The sequence below is a fragment of the Colossoma macropomum genome, unplaced genomic scaffold (genome assembly GCF_904425465.1).
Source record: "Colossoma macropomum unplaced genomic scaffold, Colossoma_macropomum, whole genome shotgun sequence".
Taxonomy (NCBI): Eukaryota; Metazoa; Chordata; class Actinopteri; order Characiformes; family Serrasalmidae; genus Colossoma; species Colossoma macropomum.
The window spans coordinates 37,277,136-37,299,515 of NW_023494793.1; the positions used below are offsets into that span (position 1 = coordinate 37,277,136).

A 22,380-nucleotide genomic window follows, 5' to 3' on the forward strand; every position below is an offset into this window, starting at 1 on the left:
ATAATGATAAACCTACAACTACGATTTTAATTCCATGTCTTATAAACTGTACTAAATCCAGTTAAACAGGCCTTTTTATGCTCACTTTGTGATGAAACATGTACTCAATGTGTTTTAAGTCAGAAGAGCATATTGTGACATAGTTTGTCATGATAAAAATAAAATATTGCCATATTGCCCAACCCTACTACAATGTAAACTACATTAGAGTTCTAGTAGAAAGCTATAAAATGTATTTACCAAATCTGAACTCTATTAACATCTACATACAGTGTTGCTTTCCTTTATTATGTTTTTTTTTCAAATAAAGGAGAATATTTATTTCGTTCAATATTTATTTAGTTGGTTTATTTGTCTAAAAATTGTACCATAATACATTGAAATAAACTTAAAATCAAAGAGATATGCACAGACCACCACTTGGCAACAGCAAAGAACATGTCACACCATGTATGGAGATCAGTGTGGAGCTTCATAAGTGTCTGTACCTTTACTATGTGGTGCCATCTAGCGCAGGATGCTTTCCCAGTTTGGAAAACATATACTTCAGTATACAATCATTGGCTCAATGAATGCTCAAAAAATAACTTATTAAAATAAAATAATATGGATGATCTGAGCTAAACTAAACTTGACTACTTAGTCCTCAGAACTACTTTATGCCATTTCATAGTCCTTCAGGTGATGACCTAAAGACAAGGTCCCATACATGATCGTAACTAGCTATGACGGCCGGACCTCTATAGTTTCAGAAGGGTTTACTCATGTCTCTCCATTCATGATTGTTGATGTGGAAGCAGCGAACTTTATAGAACTGTCTGTTTACTGTGTCTAATGTCTGTTTTATTTATCGTATTTATTGTATTGTTTCTAGTTTAATGTTTACACACTCACATCTGCACGTTTACACTTTGTCTGTATTGTCTTATTTTGTTACATGTTGCACCATGGTCCTGGAGGAACGTAATTTCGCTCCACTGTGTACTTGTACATAGAAGGAATGACAATAAAAGCCTCTTGACTCTTGACTTGTAATTAAAATCCAGTTGTCTCCTGTACTTTTACAGAACAAATGTAAAACTAATGCAACTCAGTAGCCAATAATCAGGGGTTGGTATGTATTAGTTACATTTACTCAGGTACATGTACAAAAGTAAAACATTGATGGATTTTCAAATCATACTGCTTTTACTCCTGAGTAAAGGAATTGAGTTTGTACTCAGTTATATACACCCAGTTGCCATTTGTTTTTAAGTACTTTTTTCTTCTTTGTATTTAATTTCATTATGTTTTTGGTGACAACATCTTTACAGCTTTGTGACTGATCATATTTCTGACTTTGGAGTTTTAGCCTTTTATTACAGACCAAAAGAATCCTAAAAACAGAAAAGCTGAGCAAAAAAATTTTTTTTGTTCCTATCCTGTGCTATACTGTTCTTTTTTATCTGGCAGTTTCAATAAATAACTTTTTTGTCAACGCCAACATTTAAACAATGCAATAAAAACATCTTAAAAAAAGTCTTTATAAGCAAAACTCTAAACTTTATGGGAAGTACATAGATTGAAAGAAAAACCTAAATCTTGACATGAAAGAAATATTTTCTCAAATAGATGTGTGCCACACTTGTTGGCAGCCCTAGAAATTCTTAAGAATGAAATCTAACTGAAGTAAATTCCAATTCATATTTTTTGTTTTAATTTCACTTTAGTGATTAGGAACATTTAAATGGTCAGGCATGATTTCCTGTTTCACTAGGGGGTAAATATGGGGTGACACACCGTCCAAATTCCCTTAGTCATCCATCACTGTGAGAAAGACCAGAGAATACAGCAGTGAAGTGCGACAAAAGGTTATTGAGCTGCACAAATCAGGAAATGGCTACAAGAAAATCACTAACTAGTTTTAAAAATACCTGTTTCCTCTATTAGGGCATTAAAGCAACTGGAAATGTTAAGAATCTGCTGAGAAGAGAACGTTTGTCTGTACTGACCTTACACACGTTGAGGAGGAGGATTGGAGCTACCAAAGGATCTCCAACGATCACAGCTGGGAAATTCTTTGTTGGGGTCCTCTAGGCTCAGACTACCAATCAGGACCAGGAGATTTTCTGGCCGGTCAGTTGACTGTGCAGGCCAGTTGTACTAAAAATGATCTGAAGCACAGCAAACCCACATCCATCCATACATTAACAAACCCCCAACTCTGCCCTCTAATCTCTCACACAGTCTTCTTAAAGTCTTCTTCTACGCATAATAAATGGTATTAGATCAGAGGCGAGTACTAGAACTAGCTGGCTCACTATCACAGTTTGTGTTCACAACTTCTCAAAATGGATGCTACTGATGTAGACTGTTTCTCTTTGTCAGGAAATGTCAACTTTGACTGATATGGCACCTCTGTACATTCACACTTACTTTTCTAGTTTCTGCTTATGCCAATTAAAGCCATAACTGAGTTTTTACTTCACATGTTTCACATTTTACTTCGCAGTCACAGTGGCTTGTTTATTGGTATTTATTGTAATGTCAGTGTTTTTGGAGCAAAAAAATACTTCTTACCCTGATAAATAGCTTTATGTATCATTTTCTTTAGAACTGTAGTGTATTTGTTACAATGTTTTAAAATTTACAATCAGAACTGATTTCAAAATGCTGCATCTATGTATCATGTGATGGGGAGACTGGGTATGCTTGCAACAAGGCTTCTTTCTCCAATCAGAAACGTGCTAGAGTGATGACAGGTAGACTCTCACCCCACCAGGAAAGTAATGAAAGTATTTTTTGTTATGAGCTATATTTTTGTGCTACTGCCCTGAGCTTTTGTATGAATTAATCAAAAGTTGCTTAGTCTGAGTCGCTGCTTTGTTGACTTCTAAGCGCATGGTTAGCATGTGTCAGGGTCAGTGTGTCTATCTAGCACATGATGTTCAGTCATGGGTGATAGGATGGGGACGGTTGAGAGGCTAATGATAAACAAAATAATTCCCAAAATAACTAAGTATTATCATATATATATGTGTGTGGAGGGGAGGGTGGGTGTCACAGTGAATAAATAAAATCAGAAAGTAGAAACTGTATTCTGTTTGTTTTCAGTAGTCTATGCCAAGAGTGAGGAAAAGAGTTACTAACAGTGGGATTCCCCTCAATATCTTGGACCAAGCCTCAAATGTAATCAGGGCTGAGGGCAGGACAGTCAGGACAGTGAATATTACCAAATAAAGAAATAATACTATTATATTATTGTAAAACAATAGATATTTTTAGAATACTATGCTTACTGAGACAAAAAGCTGAAGTTAATTACTGAAATATAATGTATTTTTAATATGCAACCATCCCTGATCCATGTTGCAGCTGTCCCCAGGGTTGGGGTAAGTTGCAACATCTGACTTCTTCCATTCCAATAAATATTGTGCATGATATACTACATGGATAAAGGTATTGGGATGCCTACACATTACACCCACAGGAGCTTTTCCCATTTTAAATCCTTAAGGATTAATATGGAGTTGGTCCCCTCTTTGCAGATATAACAGCTTCCAAGTCAAGTCAAGAGGCTTTTATTGTCATTCCATGTACAAGTACACAGAGGAGCGAAATTACATACCTCCAGGAACAAGGTGCAACAAGGAACAAAAAGTACAAAAGCATACTGTTTACTACTGAGGTAGTAAAACAATTATGATTACTGAGGTAGTGAAACAGTTACTGGGGTAGTAAAACAGTTACTGGGGTAGTAAAACCAGTGTAAACACAGTATTGGCAGCAATGTTCCAGATAGATAGTGCAAGTAGAGCATCAAAAGAGGTGTGTATGAGTGTGTGTGTGTGGGGGGGGGGATTTAGTTCAGTCCTTGTGAGTTTAAAAACTTGATCGCTTGAGGGACAAAACTGTTGCAGAGTCTGGCAGTGATGGCACGGATGCTCCGGTACCTTCTGCCAGACAGCAGCAGCGAAAAAAGTCTGTGTGAGGGATGGATGGGGTTGTTCACGATGCTGGTGGCTTTGCGGATGCAGCGTGTGGTGTAAATGTCCATGATGGAGGGGAGAGAGACCCCAATGATCTTCTCAGCTGTCCTCACTATGCGCTTTAGGGTCTTGCGGTCGGAGGTGGTGCAATTCCCAAACCAGGCGTGTGAGGGTGGGAGGGGGGAGATGAACTTTCTTCAGTCTCCGTAGGAAGTAGAGGCGCTGCTGGGCTCTCTTGGCTATGGAGTTGGTGTTGAGGGACCAGGTGAGGTTCTCTGTGATGTGGACGCCGAGGAACTTGGTGCTCTGGACGATTTCCAGGGCAGAGCCAGTGATGGTCAGTGGGGCTTGGTCACCCCGCACTCTTGGTCAACAACCATCTCTTTAGTTTTGTCTACATTCAGAGACAGGTTGTTGGTTCCGCACCAGTCTGTTAGCCGCTGCACCTCCTCTCTGTATGCTGACTCATCATTCTTGCTGATCAGACCCACCACAGTCGTGTCATCAGCAAACTTGATGATGTGGTTTGAGCTGTACTTTGCAGTACAGTCATGAGTCAGCAGGGTAAAGAGCAGCGGACTGAGCACACAGCCCTGAGGGGCACCGGTGCTCAGTATGGTGGTGCTGGAGATGTTATTACCTATCCTGACTAACTGAGGTCTCTTAGTTAATTAGTTAGGAAATCCAGGACCCAGTTACAGAGGGAGGCATTCAGGCCCAGCAGGCTCAGTTTTCCAATCAGCTGCTGAGGGATGATGGTGTTGAATGCTGAACTGAAGTCTATGAACAGCATTCTGACACAAGTGTCTTTATTGTCCAAGTGGGTGAGAGCCAGGTGGAGTGTGGTGGAGATGGCGTCGTCTGTTGAGCAGTTGGGGCGATATGCAAATTGCAGTGGGTCCAGTGAAGGAGGAAGCTGGTCTTTAATGTGCCTCATGACAAGCCTCTCAAAGCACTTCATGATGATTGGAGTGAGTGCAATGGGACGGTAGTCATTGAGGCAGGACACTGGAGACTTCTTCGGCACAGAGATGATGGTGGTGGACTTGAAGCACGTTGGAACGACTGCAGTGCTCAGAGAGATGTTGAATATGTCCGTGAGAACATCAGCCAGCTGTACGGTGCATTCTTTGAGCACTCTGCCTGGTATGCTTTCGGATCCTGGTGCTTTCCGTGGGTTGACTCTGTGTAGAGTTCTCCGCACATCAGCTGTGGACAGACAAAGTACTTGTTCACTTGGAGAAGGAGTGGTTTTCCTCGCCATCGTGCCATTCTGTGCTTCAAACCGAGCATAGAAGTTGTTTAGCGCGTCTGGAAGGGAGGCATCACTGTCACAAGCAGGTGGAGGTGACTTGTAATTGGTGATGGCCTGGATGCCCTGCCACATGTGCTGTGTGCCAGGAGTGTTTTGAAAATGTTCATAGATTTTCTTTGAGTAGGCATGCTTAGCCTCTTTGATGGTCCGGGAAAGCTTGGCTCTTGCTATCCTGAGGCTTGCTCTGTCCCTTGACTTGAAAGCCTTGTCACGGGTTCTCAGCAGCATGCGCACCTCTGCAGTCATCCATGGTTTCTGGTTGTGGTGAGTTGTGACGAGTTTGGAGACAGTAACATCATCAATGCACTTGCTGATGTAGCCAGTCACTAATACTGTATACTCCTCCAGATTGATGGAGTCACCAGAGGTTGCTGCTTCTCTTCTCGCTACTATGAACAGCATATTTAGCTCTCTTAGCAAGTAAAAAGGCCTGGCTCTGACAATCGCAAACTCCACCAGCGGTGAGCAGTGACTAGAGACTAGCGGCGTGTTTTTACACCATTCAGTGTTGATGTGAACACACAGCCCCCCACCTCAAGTCTTACCGCACAGCTCAGCATCTCTGTCCGCACGGAAGCACAACAGGCCGTCGAGCTGAACGGCTAAGTCTGGAGTTGAGCTCGTCATCCATGTCTCCGTAAAAACGAAAACACTCCACAGAATATGTTTCCACTGCTCCAGAGTCCAGTGGCGGCGTGCTTTACACCACTCCATTCGGCAGCGCCTCAGTGCTCTGCAACCCCACTCTTTAACTTAATGTAGTCTGAGTTGCTGTGGTTCCTAAACGCTTCTACTTTTCAAAAAATACCACTCACAGTTGATCGTGGAAGATCTAAGAGGGAAGAAATTTCATAAACCGACTTGTTGCAATGGTGGCATCCTATTACAGTAACATGCTTAAATTCAGCGAGGTCTTTAGAACAACCCATTCTATCACAAACGTTTGTAAAGGCAGACTGCATCGCTGCTTGATTGGACTGAATGAAACACCTGAATACAATGATTAAGAGGTGTGCCTCTATATGCTTTCCGTATAGTGCATGTGTGTAATTATCTTTAAATGCTACATGTAATTAGCAGACAGATTTAAGTTTAAAAATTTGCTTGGTCTAGTCCAAATAGTCTCTGAGTAACTGAGAGAAATGCGAAGAGTTGCAAATGTCCCCATCACGTAACTATGATACCATGCATGAAATATGATAGTTCAATAATCAGCTCAGTCACTTAATAATTTCTGTGTAAATAATGCTCCATACTATACAATAGTCTAACAAACATTTAACATCTGATGCTGTCAGTGGAATTGCATGCCTTGAAAGCATCAGCTCATTTGACACATAAAAACAGCAAATAAACAAGCAATTTACATTGTCATTTTTATTCATTAAAAAGTAATTTCCATATAGGCGGCCCATTAATTGTTTCTGCACCAAGGCCTAAAAGATCCTAGTTACGCCACTGGACACCACCTACATGACCACAAGCTGTTTCGCAGGGTTGCCAGAAGAAAGTGTTGCTGTCAAAGACTAACAAACTTAAGCACCTACAGTTTTTCAGACATTACTTTCAGTGGGACCATGTTTATGGTAAGGTGAGAGCAAAACAGAGCTTTCTGGCAATAAACACCAGAGGTGTGTTTGGCGTAGACACAAAATAGTCATGCAGAAAAGTACCCCAACCCCACTGTGAAGCATGGTGGTGGATCTGTAATGTTGTGGGGATGTTTTTCTTCCAAAGGCCTTGGACAATGTATTCGGATACATGATATCACAGACTCCATCAAGTACCAGTAGAAATAAAATCAAAACCTGACTACCTCAGCCATTAGGCTTAGACTGGTCCATAGTTTGGATCTTCCAGCAGAACAATGATCCAAAACACGCCTCAAAATCAACACAAAAACAGTTCACTGACCACATAATCAGGGTTTTGCCACGGCCACCTCAATACCCTGACCTAAACCTCATAGAAAAGCTGTGAGATGAGCTGAAGAGGAGAGTCCACAGTGTAGAGCTCAGAATCTGAAGGATCTAGAGAGGTTCTGTATGGAGGAATGGTCTCAGATCCTTTGTTATGTGTTCTCCAGTCTCATTAAGCATTATAAGAGAAGACTCAGAACTGTTATCTTTACAAAATGAGGCTGCACAAAGTATTAAATGAAGGATTGCCAACAACTGTGTCATACACTGATTTGAGAAAAATATTTATTTCCTGATAATATTCCGTTTTCTCTTCAATAATTGTAATTCAAGTAAAGGTTAGATTTTTGTTCATATTTAGAATGAAATATCAAAAGGATAAGAAATAAAGATTTTTACAGTCTGTTTTGCTCATGCTTACCAGGTGTGCTAATATTTGTGGTAAAACACTATATATTGTAAAACTTACCAATGTTTTATTAGAATGCATTTTTAATATCCCCCAATGTTGTGTGGTAAAGCTCAACATCAGCCTCATAGTATTTTGCTATCTTATTACAGTAAATGTGTTAAGATGAGTTGATTTCACAATAAAGTGATGAATACAGCATTTTACTGAGAAATCCTGGTAATAGTTAACAGAGTTTAATAACTTTCTGTGATGTAGCTTTTAGAGGCTCTTCAGATGTCTGGTTCCTATTACCAACACTGTGAACAGTCCTGACTTGGTAAGTTTCTCTATGACGGCGCATCCACATCAGATTGGTGGAACTCCCCTTTAAGCTCATGTCCAGAGAGATCTAGTAGCAGATATGTGATTCCAAATGACAGCAACCGCGTTTAGTTTAAAATTCACTTTAAACCGCAGCTTTGATAACAGCTGAGTTTAAGAGACGCGACTCGCTCAGGATTAAACTAGTAACATATTAAACTCTACACCTCAGCTGAGGTGACGACCCTGTTATGTTCACTTTAAACGGGGAATTCCAGATGGGGTTTATTTACTTTCCATATCTCATCTGCATCTGAAAACCTTTCAAATATTCACATAAAAATAAGCATTTTTTGGATTACTTAGTCCTCCTCCTAACATAAAAGACAAGATTACATTAGAATGATAAATAAGCCATATTCACTGAAGATCTACTGTTTATTTGAAGGTTAAAAAGCTCTTACTTTCTTGAAGAACTCAGTGATGAGGATGAGCCGCTGCGTTTAGTTCAGCTGTTCTCAAAAACTCCAAACTGTCCTTTTTCCTTTTTAATATAAAAGTTCCTTTTGTTGCTCTGGAAGCGGCTCCCGAACAGAACTGTGTTCAGTTCAGTGCAGTGTTCTGCTTTCAGTTCTCTCCAAGATCACGCAACATATGTTAGATAAGAGACGCGAACTGCTTTCATTAAAGCTACATCCGAGCGAGAAGATGCCGAGTAGATTCGTATGGAGTTACTCTTGTGCCAAAATGTTTGAGAGAAGATCCTGATGTTTGAGAGAGGAATGTCACGGTTTGAGAGGACAGCGGTGCTCTAAGCGCGCAGCTAATGAACTTGAACGCACTTGTCAGCACGAAGTGCGCAGATAAACACCTTCGGATCTGCTCAACACAACACCACAAAGCTCCACAGCGCGCGCTCAACTTTCACGTCTGCCCGCTGTAAAATGTCTGACTGTTTGTGTCAAAACTCCAGCCAATCAGAGCTGCCGAGGGGCGGTTCCTGTCAGCGCACCAATCATGGCATCTTTTCTTAAGCAGCTTTATGCCAATTGGTCAAGGTAGGTTCGTGGCTGTGGTATTGAGTCGGCTTGTGTGCTTGCACCCTTCTGACGTTAGCTAGATGGTTTATATCTTTCTAGTAAAAAATTAATAGAAATTATTGATCAGTAATGCTCTGTCATAAATAATAACATATTAATAAACTAATATTGCTAACTTCAAATAAGTAGCTTAACATTAATCAACTAAGCTGACGTTTGCGAAGTTTCTTTGAATGTAGCTCACGATGTCTACCAGTATTCTATTGAAAAGTCTTTACTCTCTTATAGCGCTTGTCTTCACAGTGTCGTCTTATTAATTCTGTATATTTATCTTGTATAATGGCATCATCAAGAAACAGTACTGATGCCCTGCAGTTTTATATGGACAAAAAAAATCTCCTTTCAGTGAGTACAGGGAGTAATATAGTTCATCCTACTTTGTTTACTAGAAATAATACTTTTCTAAGGCCCATACATAATGTATTTTCCTCTGTATTTGATGCTCACATATCGATTACTGTAAATCATTGATTAAAAATGTCAAGCACACAAACTATAAATATAAGGGATTTTCTTCTCATTCTCAGCTCTTTGCTACCATCTCTGGATTTCCGCCAACCCCTTTGAATAAACAGTATACTTTAAAACCCCAACATAAAAACCAGATGACTCTGAAACTCACTGTTAAAAGACTTAATTGGCTGACTTATCATCTGTTGTTAGCATTTCAATGTGTTAATGCAGTTAATATCACACACTACGTCACACATTAGATCATGTAAAGGAAATCAACAGTTTTTTTTTAAATAGTGTGTAGCATGGCCTGTTGACTTTCAACACACCTGTGCTTCATTTATAAAGGGTAACTTAATTCTACATTTTTTTTTAAATAAGATTCTCAGCATTTGAATATTTACACACATAACTGTCTCAAAATAGTAGAACACATAATACACACACACACACACACACACACACACACACACACACACACACACACACATATATACTACAATGATTTTAATTCAGTGTCTCCTAAACTGCACTGTCCTAAATCCAATTAAACAGGCCTATTCATGCCCACTTTGTGATGAAACATGTAGTCAGTGTGCTTTCAGTACTGATGATATCCACAGTATGCTCAGATAAGCATATTGTGACATGATTTTTCATGATAACAGTAAAATATTGCCATATTGCCCACCCCTACTACAATGTAAACTAATTCAGTGTTTTAATAGAAAGCCATAAAAAAATTACCAAACATGAACTCTATTAACATCTGCATACAGTGATGCTTTCTCTTATTTTAATACACATTGTCAAATACAGGTAAATGCTTATTTCATTCACTTCGGATTCACTATATTGTTTTATTTATGTATATAAACTTAGATCTCCACTTGGTAACAGCAATGAGCATGTCACATCATGTATGGAGATCAGTGTGGAGCTTCATAAATGTCTGTAACTTCACTATGTGGTGCCATCTAGAGCAGGATGCTTTCCCAGTATGGATCTCAACTCCTTTTGAGGTTCAATCTAATTCCTCCCTGCTGCAGTGCTTGGTTTGCTTTTTAGTGCTTTGAAACCTGAATTCTGTGAAGCTGCCCTGTGACAATGTCTTTGTAAAACATGCATTACTATGAACTAAATACCTTTAATAATTCACACAAAAATACTAATGATTGAAAGGTGCGATAAGCCAGATAGAATGTAAATGAATGATGCTGCTTCATCCTCACCTTCTTCAATGTATTGTTAGGTAAGCCCTCCAGCTCTAGCTCGACATTCTTACCCCCCCCCAGATATTGAACATGGAACCATCCACCTCCAACATATTCTGGCTCCTGTTGTGAACTATTTTATCTGCTGACCAACTTCAGGTCAAAGAGGAGAAAAGATGTTAAGCATTACACCAACACGTATCAGTCTTCGTACAGTGTTTCCAGATTCTTAAAACAGAGGTACGTCACAGTCACCTCTCCAGTACTGTTAGACACATACATAAGAATCTTATGTTGGGCCATAAATAATTGAACAGTCCAAGAATGCCTTTTGTCGGATTTATTTCAAAGAACTCCAGACAAAAACAAATACATCACTAGACAATCATTGGTTAAATGCTCAAAAAATAACTGCTTAAACAGAAAAAACAGTCATAGCAGACTCTTAGTGGGTCTGAAGATAAAATACCTGAGTGTTCCCTTTTGTACATCTCTGTTATCCCACATTAACCCTCTCAGGTGGCAAAGCCATGAGGCAGCCTAGCAATGCTTTTGGTCAAATTCCTCCTCACTTGATCTGAGCCAAACTAAACTTGACTACTTAGACCTCAAAATGAACTCTCTTAAATTAACTCAGTCTTTCAGATGACGGCTTAAAAACAACAGCATTTATTTACCAAATGAACATACCACTTTTGGAGCACAGATAAAACAGATAAAAGGACACTTTCATTTGCAATTTATGTATGGAAAAAAGAACATCTCAAAATCCCTTAATCACAAACTACTGAAAACGTATTCCATGTATATTATTGAATAAGTGATTGAATGAGTGTAAATGACTACTTGTGAATATATGATTAATCACAGCGAATCAAACTATAATCTGTAAAATAAAATAATAAGTTTATGAGGAATTGGCTGTGTACACTATATGTCCAAAAGTATGCAGACACCTCTTCTAGTTAATGAATTCACCTGCTTTAAGGTCCACCCATTGGACCCACAGGTGTTCAGTTGAGCACTCTTAGCTTTATATAGTATAATGGAATAAAACAGCCAATAGAATGGAGCACTAAAACAGTCACCATGTCCAATGCCAAGCATTAGTGAGAGGGGTATAAATTTCCCCTGCACTGGGGTGTGGAGCAGTGAGGCTATGATTTCTGGAATGATGGAGATCCATTATATTTTGGGAATATACCTTCATTATACCTTCAGGAAGAGTCAGAGTGGCATCTGTGATCCAGAGCTAATCATCCAACATCAGTACCTGACCTCACTAATGGAACTGTAGCTGAATGCAGTCAAATTCTCAAAGCAATGTTCCAACATCTCGTGTAAAGCCTTCAGGTTCAATCTGTTACTGCAGGATAGCAGGAACAAATGAATGCCCTTGATTCCAGAAGCAGTGTTGCATGAGCAGGTGTCTACAAACTTTTGGCCATATTACATATTTCACCAAGAAAACACCAGTAATATAATTTCTAACATTGTTAAGACTTGCAATGAAAATGTGATCAAGAAGAGAAAATGAGAATCCCCCATCCATTGTCAGATCAGATGACTTTGTCCCCAGTGTGGTTGTTATCTTCCACATAGATTCTGTAAAGAGCAGGAAGAGTACAAATTATATTTAGATCCGAAAGAACAAGCCCACCAGATACACATGATAAGACTTGATTGTGTATCTTCTGAATTGACACATGCAGGGAAGTGTGTTACATGGCTTGATCTACCATTTGCATGACCTATAGTAAATGTTAGTGATAATCACGGCAAATTAGCTTGTATGTCCTCATTTACAATTTACAATGTGTTTTTATACAAATCTGATTATCAGTAAAGACATTTGCCCAACCTGAAATTGACCATTTTTTCTGGTTAGTTCATGTACCTAGTCATATAAAACACAATTCTTCATATAATCTCATTAAATCTTAGTGACCCTTTGAGAATCTTTGTTTTTTAAAGTATCACTGTTTTATGCCTTCTTCGGACTAAATGTCCCTAAAATTACATATCCAAATGATCAGTTATTTCAAGACTGACTGATTAAACAAGTAGAATTATGTGTGCCACTGCTTTGTTACAATGAAAACCTGCAGCCACAATGGTCCTTTGCAGACTGGACACAATGAAGTAAGCACTTCATTCCTTACATGTTTCGTGGCTAAAAAATGTCAACAACAAATAAAAGATGTGCAAGTCTATTTTTGTCAAAATTGCAAAAATATAATTTGGGAAAAGGACTTGAACCAACCCTCAGAAGAGGACCGGCTCAATATTTGTAACCTCATCATGATTAGCATATACTTTAAATGTAAAACATTTTCTTGCCTTTTTGCAATGTAAAAAAAAATTCTGGGACAGAGTTCACATCACAGTAGAAAATATCTTTCAAACACAATTTCAGACGTCCCCCGCCCTGTATCTTTTAGGCATAGGGGCAGAACATCTGCACCTGTGGCTTTCTCAAGCTGCAACTCTGCTTCCCTTGGAAAAATTGACCTACAACCTATATCACCAAACAGACAAATATGGACTATATACACAAACGTGTAAAATCTTGAAATCCTTTGTATGTTGGCCAACTGTGTGAGATCTAAATGTATGATTGTCAAAATTGAGCTCTGATACCAAGCTCTTCATTAATATGGCAAATAATAAAGACAAATAGTTTTGTGTGAGCTTCCCTATTTTATAATATATTATTCAACATATTCATATGATAATTTCACCATGAAAAACACATTATATTTAGTATTACTTGTATATAATATACATTTTTGTGGTGTCACTGAACTTGTGTGTGTGCTAGCTGCTGATTCAAATATATATATATATATGTGTGTGTGTGTGTGTGTGTGTGTGTGTGTGTGTGTGTGTGTGATGAAATCACAATATGATAAGAATGTGTGGTCTTACCAGCAGAACACATTGGGAAGTGCTCTCCATTACTGCCAGACTCTTTACTCTGGCATCTTTTCCACATCACCTTTAGAGGTTGCTGTAATGTACTGTTGAATGTGCCACTTAACCTCTTGCCAAAAAAGGATGTTCACTGCTTTAGACTGAAAAAGACAAAAGAGAAAATGTGGTTATAGCTCAGATATGTACTGGAGTAAACACTAGACATTACACATACATTGTTTCATTGCAACATGTATTACCAACACTAATGTACATTAAGTAAAATAATAACAATTATATAACTGTTTCAGTATGAGCTGATAGAGACCATAGAATGCAGTACGTAAGATTTTGGGGGATTTATTAGCAGAAATGGAATATAGTATACAAAACCATGTGTTCATTAGTGTATAATCACCTATAACTATGAATCATTATGTTTCTGTTAGCTTACAATGAGCCCTTCTTATCTACATAGGAAACGGATCCCTTTCTGACAGAGGCTGCTGTGTTGCACCCCCATGTTTCTACAATAGCCCAGAACAGATAAAGCAAACAGAGATTGCTTTTTGCGCTTTTACATTGAAAAGCAGCAGCTTGAATTTGGTGGTGCTATAGCACTGGTCGGAGGATGTAGAAAGAAGAAGAATGAGTGGTTGCTGCTGGTGCTGGCTAACCACAGTGTGTTGTGAGAAGTTTGAGAACCCAAATTTGGACAAATACTTATAATTTAGCACAAGAAAAAGTGAGGAAGGGTGAATCTCTGTCACCAAAGAAGCAGAAACATGAAGCGAAACAAAATTGGGACAGGTGACGGCAGAAAACATGACAGCCACTGTGTAACTGTTCTGCTATATTGACTTTTTGTACATATTTTATACAAAATACTCTTTTTAGCTTAAAAAAACACTAAAATAATTACAAGGACAGCATCCATGGTGCAAAGCACACAGTAAATTCTCAAAATACCTTTCAGGCTTAAAAAATTTCTCTGTGGGTGCTAAACATTTTTATTTTCATTGACATTGCCCTGTATTTTGCTCTTTGGTAAAAATGCCCCAAAATGCATATTTATTAAGGCACATGCTGTTTACTAATTAGTAGGCTGCAACATTCTATAGTTGATTGTTTTTGATATTGCTACTTTTTTATACATAGAAACCTTTAAATAAGTAAATCAGGGCCTTGCATCTTATTAGGAGTTGTTCCTTTGGTATGACTACTAACAGTGTTCAAGTTTGAATTTTAAAGATTACTTTTGAATCATGTGCTTCATTGTATCATCCTGCTACCGGCCGAGCTGCCTCTTCGGAGGCGTGGCCATGCAAAGGGCCATGTGAAGAGGCTCATGGGAGGTGCACACTCTCTGGAAAAGGGACTTGTTTATGTTGTTGTCTGTTAGTTAGAAGATTTGTTATGTGATATTGTGTTATTTTGTGTCTGGGGTGCAGGTTGCTTGTGTGTGAGGTTGTGGGGTCACCATGAGGTGGAAGCCTAAGGCTATTGGTGACCACCCCGCCCCCACCGCATCCTGGGTGTGGTTGTATGTTATGTGCTTTGTGCTGGTGTCAATAAAAGAGCATTACTTGCAGCAGAATCATGTTCTCTCCCATGTCTTACTCTACTCCAATACCACAATACATAAAGGGCTTCATTTCAAAATGTGTTATAGGCCACTTTTTTTCCAAGATCAGAGAAATATAAAAGAGAAGACACAACAAACCAAGACAAACACCCAAATAACACAGAAGTAATCAGTACATTTGTAGTAATAATAGCAAAACAACACTTACTTGTGTCGGAGGTACAGAGGCTGAAATGGAAATTTAAATACAAATTCAATACAAATTACTAAATAGAAAAAATCACATACAAATGCTTGGAATGTTTTTGACTTAACAATTAAATAAATGAGAAACACTTACCTTCAACACTACCAGTCTTACGTCTGTTTCTGCAGTACCTTACTATTACAACAATCACAACAACAATGACAACAAGAAGAAGAACAAAAAGAGAAACTGTGACTCCAACTATTAAAGCAACTGGAGTGTTGCTTTTACATTCGGTATCAGAAGAATGTGTTCCTGGCTTTATTTCTGTACGGCCGTCATCTTCACATCTGTCAGAGAGCAACAAAATAGATCATCAGTCATGTGACATCTTTCCGCATAATTAAAAAAAAATGCATATACCCCAAATATATAAAGCTTGGAAGCTCCTAGTCAAATTACATGTTTATTTTCTAAGTGAAAATAAGTTCACACATTCTACAGAGAGCACACATAAATACGGCATTTTTGTGCAAACAATAGAGATGAACATAATGGAAAAATAAAAAACTATATATGCATTAAATGCATATACTGACACAACACACATTATGACACTCAATAACGCTCGACTTACTTTGAATGTGGCTTACAAGTTTGAAGAGAGCCGTCTGAGTAGGTGCCGTCTTTACATCCATCGCATTCAGTATCTTCAGATGATGTTCCTGCAAACATACAAGTTCTGCTCAGTCACAGAGAATAAAGTGCAAATTAATTAATGGGAAAAGTGAACAATTGTTGTTTATGCACAGTTTGTGGTTTATACACTAACCTTTATGCTTTATATATTGTCCAGGTCTGCATTTTTTGTGTTCCACAGCTCGTACACAGCCGTCGTTTTGTTCATCAGTACAGTAATGTCCATCTAGTGGTTCACAGACTGTATCTGATGATTGAGTGCAGGGAGTCTTTACTCTTAAGCCTTGACCTGTGAACAAAGCAACTCTGTTAATCTAAAACATATTGCTGTAAAATTATTTTCAATTCACCAATATATACAAATTTATATACAAAATGCATTTCTTATAAAGCCAGACTTACCAGGATCACACACTGTACATTTCGTGCATTCTGTGAGTCCGTTGTGTTCAACTGTGAAAGTTGATGCAGGACACGGAGCACAGCTAGTGCCTGAATTCTCAGTGCAGTGCTCATGAACATGGGATCCTAAAAAGCATTAAATATGAGCTGACAGAATTATGTTTAGAAATTATAAAGATGATAATGCATGTTTTTCTCTTAATGCTATGTTGTAAAAGCATTTTGTGTTCTATGTTGTCTCCACTGTAACAAAACTTTGTACCTCACAAGCTTTATAAGGGAAGTGAGGGAGATTGTTTGATAATGTGAAAGATTTTTCAGGCTTATTAAAGTAATTAATGATTTCAGTCATAACTAATCATATGCTGTATGGTTTCTCTGTATATGTGAAGCTGTGTGTGTGTGTGTGTGTGTGTGTGTGTGTGTGTGTGTGTGTGTGTGTGTTTGTGTGTGTGTGTGAGACCCTGAGCATGATATAAATTGTATTAGTGTGTGCCAAGCGGGTGCTGTCAAAGGCTGTGGCCTGGAGAGGCACACAAGCAGAGAGACTCTGTTTGTACCATATATTATTAAGAATGTCTTTGAAAAGGAGAAGCACATGACGTTTTGAAATAATGGTGTACAAATCAAAAGGTTTGAAATATTTAAGAGGGGCAAGAAGGAGTCAGGTCATGACCCCTCCTTGCCCAGAGAAGAGTATAAAAGTTGTGGGGTTTTGTTGATTGTTCAGTTGCTGCCTGGGCCAACTCAGATCACCGCTTGTCTGTTGGAGTGCCTTAATATTCTGTAAAAGAAATTGTGCCTTTTTCTGCCTGGTGTTTGGAGTTATACTCGAGCTATACTCGTCATTAGAATTCCTTTGTGCCATTTCTTATCTCGGCATGGGAGCTTTGCCCTCATGAGTACAGATTTAGACACTGTAGTTGTAAACACTTTTGTTTTTACCATATCACAGCTCCCAATAAATCCTGTAGGCATCAAATTTTGGCTTACCAGGTTCACACTTGGCACAACATTCTCCATCGTTCTCATATTTAGACCGGGAACACTTGCAAAAACAGAGTTCAAAATTCAGGGAGAAAAGAGCTGCAGCAAAAACAAAAATCTTCAATCTACAGATCATCTTGGTTGTGCTGTTCCAGTCAGGATTTCTTGTAATAAGGAAAGCAAAAAAGGACGTTTCTTCCAAGCACTTCTTCTTGCTGCTGTGTTTAGACCATCTACTAAAGCTTTCAGGATGTTTGCTTCCCTCTGAAGGCACTTCTGCGATTAGTAGCTCAGCCTCAAAAATACATTTCACTCTCAGGAGATCTGCTGATGAAACTTGTACTTTTCTCTACAGACGCATCAGAGGTTTAGAGCTCTAATATAACATTTCTGTTCTTTGGAGGAGAAGCTGTAAAAAAGGAAACATCAGTCACAGATGTGCAATTGATAAACTTTAAGAAAGTACAGATGGGGGTGGGCGGTATGGAATTTGTCCCCCCTTTGCTGCAGTAACAGCCTCCACTTTTCTAAAAAGTTTATAGTTACAGATCTTCTCAAAGATGTTGGATGATGTTGAGGTCAGGACTTTGTGCAAAGTTTGTATCCCTCTCAACTTCATAGACATCAAACTCAGATGCAAACCATGTCTATATAGACCACACTTTGTGCTCAGGACAAAACAGGAAAAGGCAAAAAATTTGGAAGCACACAATTATCTGGAATATCATGGCATGCTGTATTATTAAGATTTCCCATACTGGATCTTTAGAGTCCAAACCATCAGAAACAGCCCCAGCCCACCATTCCTCCTCCTCCAAACTTTACAATGATCACCAATGTGATGTTACTGAAATATTGCAAAACTCACAGAACAGGAAGTAACCAAAACTAAACTTGACATGCATTTTTCTCTTATATTTCTCTGCTGTCGGAACAAAACCTCAAATGTCCATTTTTGACGCTTTTCAGTTTTTCACACAATTTAAAAATACTTGTTGCCCTTTACATTGTATGTAAATTTAATGAAAAATGGACCCAAAGAAATGGCCTAAAATTACTTGGGAAAAAAAACTGGGTCCATGGACTTACACAAAAGTAAAGTAAGTTTATTTCTTCTCCTGTAAAGTTATCATTTTGGAGACACAAAGTTCCAACAGCAGCAATTTGTTTTAGATTTATTCAATCCATCTGTTTATTAATGACCTTCAAAAGACAATGTATATAAATAGCTTCACTGCAAAATGCATTAAAGACCATTTTCAAGAAAGTTGTCTTTACATATATAAGAAATACCAATGCTGTTTCATGATTAGTAACATGTTTATTAAAAAAATAAATGTTTTCCATGGCACGTCAGCTATTATCCTTTTCAAATAATCATAATATCCAAATTTGTTTAAAATGGATATGCAGCATTATGAAATAAAACTCTTAATGTAAAGCAATAAATAAATGACTATGTAGTGTTCTGAATTTCTGACTGTACAGTCCCATGTAAGTAACTTTGGGACTATATGTTTGGAAATTTAGAAAATTTCATAATCAGTCATTTCTATATTGTATCAAAATACATTTTATTCCTATAAAGTTATTTATGTTTAGAGTGTATTTGAACCTTTCTAACACTCAATTTTGTTTAATCTGCCCAACAACAGCAGTGAGGAATCAGTTTTAATCTGATACAGCTTTTATTAAACTCTGGGTACTTTTTAAAATGTCTGCCTTTTATATATATGAAACCTGCATATATATATATATATATATATATATATATATATATATATATATATACTATATACTATATATATATATGCAGGTTTTACAGTATGACATCACAGTTCACATGATAAAAACATGTGTCTTGCCAAGTGCTGTTGGCCTCTTTGGTAAATACCTTGACATGTTGTTTTAACAGAACAATGCAGTGAATTCCAACTGCTTTAAGGGAGTCAGGTGAGATATTTTAACTCAACAAGAGTCAGTGCTTTCAGCCTTTCAGCTCCCAAACAGCACAGTAGCATTTTTCAGCGAAGCAATTTCTTCAGTATTTTTTTTTTTTAAATAAATCAAAGCATGATCAATTACTTGGTCTTGGTCTAAAATCTTAGTCTAACCTCCTAATTAATAAAATAATCTTAGTTCACATTGTGTTTTTTAAAAGTTATGTAAATATAAAAATGTCAAAATGATGCATGCACCGATTCAGACCCTCACTACAATCACAAGAATTTTGTCATTAATTCCATGCTTTTCATAAAGTTTCTTAAAAGCATGTAAATGTGCACTTCTATAAATGTGCAGTTATAAAGTAGGAGTTGTCTTTCCTACACTTATATGACATAATTAATAAAGGTTACAAAATCATTTGAAATATATTTACTTTTGTGAGCAACACGTATGTAGTCAAATAATTAGACATATTTTTTTGTGTTTGATGAGATCACCAATAAACAAAAAGGGTTACACTCTTACAAAGCCAAAACATCAGTTAGTAATATTTCAACTGTCCAAACAATTACATACTCTATGATCATGAATGGTATGTTAGTAATCAATTAGGAATCATCCTCTCAGTAGAAATCTGCGCTGAAAGCATAAAAACATTTTCTGTTTTAAAAACTGGAAGCAGCAGAAACAGCCAGAATTCTAGCCTGCTCCTAAATTTGTCTGCTCCCTTCCTTATCTGTCCATTTACACTGTTTTTAAAATGTGAGACCTTAAAATGATATGAAAAATAACATTAGTACATAATCTATTCTTAATACATTATGCAAGAATCTAAAGTGATAGTATAAAAAATAGCATTATTACATAAAAAAGAAAACTAAGTATATTCACTATTTTGAAGGCTTATTGGTTATTTGCAAGTTTGAAAGTTCTTACTGTTGTAGCTTTTCCAGAGGAAATCAGTAGAGTGTGATCAGCAGTGCAGTCTGCTACTGTGCTTTCTCTTTTCTGTTTGTTATATCTCCAAAGACGACGTCATACATATCAACCCATTAAACTGGTATGTTGACCTGCTCCTCACTTCCTCACTCCCAACAGCGCTTAAGCAGTTACACAAAACCAAATGATTCCTGCTGTTTTTGTATGGTTGACAGAGCACTCTTATGATGCTTAGATGCAAATTTAACATGTTACTTTTTAGTATGATTGAATATGTTTACATGCACTTAATAATCCAATCTTTATCGGATTTTGGCAGTTATTCGATTTTTCAAGTGGGCATGTACAGCCTACTCTGATTTCTTAGATTGAAGTAAAGGAGCAATATGTAAGATCACGTAACCTGTCGAATTCATACTCTACAGAATTAGTCCCTCCTGCTCCCTCTTCACTCCTCCCCCAGTTTATTTACTAGTCTAGAAGAAATGTTGCAAGCTGAGCATCAAATTTCATCCCTTTAATCATTAACAGCTGTCTCCAGTGGTAGAAAGCAACACCAGTGTTGACTCTTCTTTTGCTTCTATGTATGTCACTTTGCTACTTTGTGGTTTCTTATCATTTTGGAAGCCCAATTTCACATCCCCGTCCTGATTTCACTTCCCAAGGACCCTCAGCCTCGCCCTTGGGAGGGGGCGTGCTACTTCTTCATCCTCTCGTGTTGGACTGATGGTAGACTCGACGCTACAGTGACTCACTACCACCTCTTGAGGTACAAAGTGGTATTACAAGACAGGACGGGCTAGGACTAGCTGGTTGGCATGCTAACTTCAGTAGATATCTCTAACACAATACATAGACGTCTTTGACATAATGTCACAACTTATTATCGTTATTTCTTCACATTCTGTTGACAAATTAAGTTAATTTTAGCTAAAAATTGCTCCTTTAAGGCCAAATTTGATTATAAAATCCAACAAAGACAGCTGGATTTTAGCTCAGTAATCTGGTTTTTCAGTGCATGTCTACCCTTACTGATTTCTTTCAGTTTTCTCAGTCTGTTCATGTGCAAAAACGGACCACTATCCCAGAAATATCAGGTAGCATTTCGCTACTTGTCTCCAAAATGATAACTTTACAGGAGAAAGAAAAAACATGATTTAATTTTAATGTAAGTTAAAGGAACCAAGTAATTCTGGGCCATTTCTGTTTGTCCATTCATCATAAAATTTACAAACAATGTAAAGGGAAACAGGCATTTTTAAATTATGTCAAAAACTGAAAAATTAAAAAATGAAGAAACAAGTTTTGTTCAGACACCGGCAATTTGCTGCAAACTACATGCTTGACGAAATGAAGGATTTAAACATTCTTCATCTTCCAGATGTGTATTCATATTTTCCGCTAGAGCGACTGGATGTTTTAAAAAACATGATGTGTAAGTTTTACATTACGTTTATGTCACGTCTTCTTCTGTGAGTTCATTGGCCAAGTGCAAAGTAGAAATCTGATTACGGCCTGATTCATATAGACCCAGAGTCTCTCATTATCTGATTACCCAAGTGCATGTAAACACATTGAACAAATTACTGACAAAATCTGATTTTCTGCAGTTATCAGATTATGTGCATGTACAACCCCATTTCCAAAAATTTGAACATTTCTCAAAGTTGAGACGCTGTGCAAAATATAAATAAAAACAAAATTCAATGATGTGCAAATCATTTGAACCCTTTATTTCATTGAAAATAGTACAAAGACAACAAATCAAATGTTGAAACTGAGAAATGTTATTGTTTTTTGAAAAATATATGCCCATTTTGAATTTGATGCCAACAACAACACGACCGGGGGGCATGTTTACCACTGTGTTTCATCACCTCTTCTTTTAACAACACTCTGTAAGCGTTTGGGAACTGAGGAGACCAACTGCTGATGTTCTCCCATTATTGTTTGATATAGGATTTCAGCTGCTCAGCAGTTCCGGGTCTCCTTTGTCATATTTTTCATTTCAAAATGCGGCAAATGTTATCAGTGGTTGAC

The 22,380-nt window shown here is 37.7% G+C and overlaps 1 protein-coding gene and 1 pseudogene across 1 annotated transcript; both read right to left on the reverse strand.

The window, feature by feature from the left end:
- Window positions 1-22,380, reverse strand: part of LOC118813871 — a 61,893-nt pseudogene that overhangs the window by 22,134 nt on the left and 17,379 nt on the right.
- On the reverse strand, window positions 12,121-20,475 carry LOC118813872 (tumor necrosis factor receptor superfamily member 14-like). The gene is made up of 9 exons (XM_036579462.1): window positions 20,338-20,475; window positions 17,461-17,863; window positions 16,468-16,593; window positions 16,199-16,354; window positions 16,004-16,091; window positions 15,520-15,716; window positions 15,388-15,407; window positions 13,610-13,755; window positions 12,121-12,286 (listed from the first exon to the last, which is right to left on the reverse strand). Exons 2-8 carry the CDS (start codon window positions 17,588-17,590, stop codon window positions 13,654-13,656), a joined length of 819 nt encoding a protein of 272 aa, XP_036435355.1. The 5' UTR covers window positions 17,591-17,863; window positions 20,338-20,475; the 3' UTR covers window positions 12,121-12,286; window positions 13,610-13,653.

What these genes read in the sequence shown, in the direction of transcription:
- LOC118813872 (XM_036579462.1), bottom strand. Translation starts at nt 17,590, where the DNA reads ATGATCTGTAGATTGAAGATTTTTGTTTTTGCTGCAGCTCTTTTCTCC. An exon ending in ATGTACAGTGTGTGATCCTG is followed by an intron (nt 16,355 to 16,467) that starts GTAAGTCTGGCT and finishes CTTTGTTCACAG; the next exon opens with GTCAAGGCTTAAGAGTAAAG. An exon ending in CCTCTGTACCTCCGACACAA is followed by an intron (nt 13,756 to 15,387) that starts GTAAGTGTTGTT and finishes TGTCTTTTTCAG; the next exon opens with TCTAAAGCAGTGAACATCCT.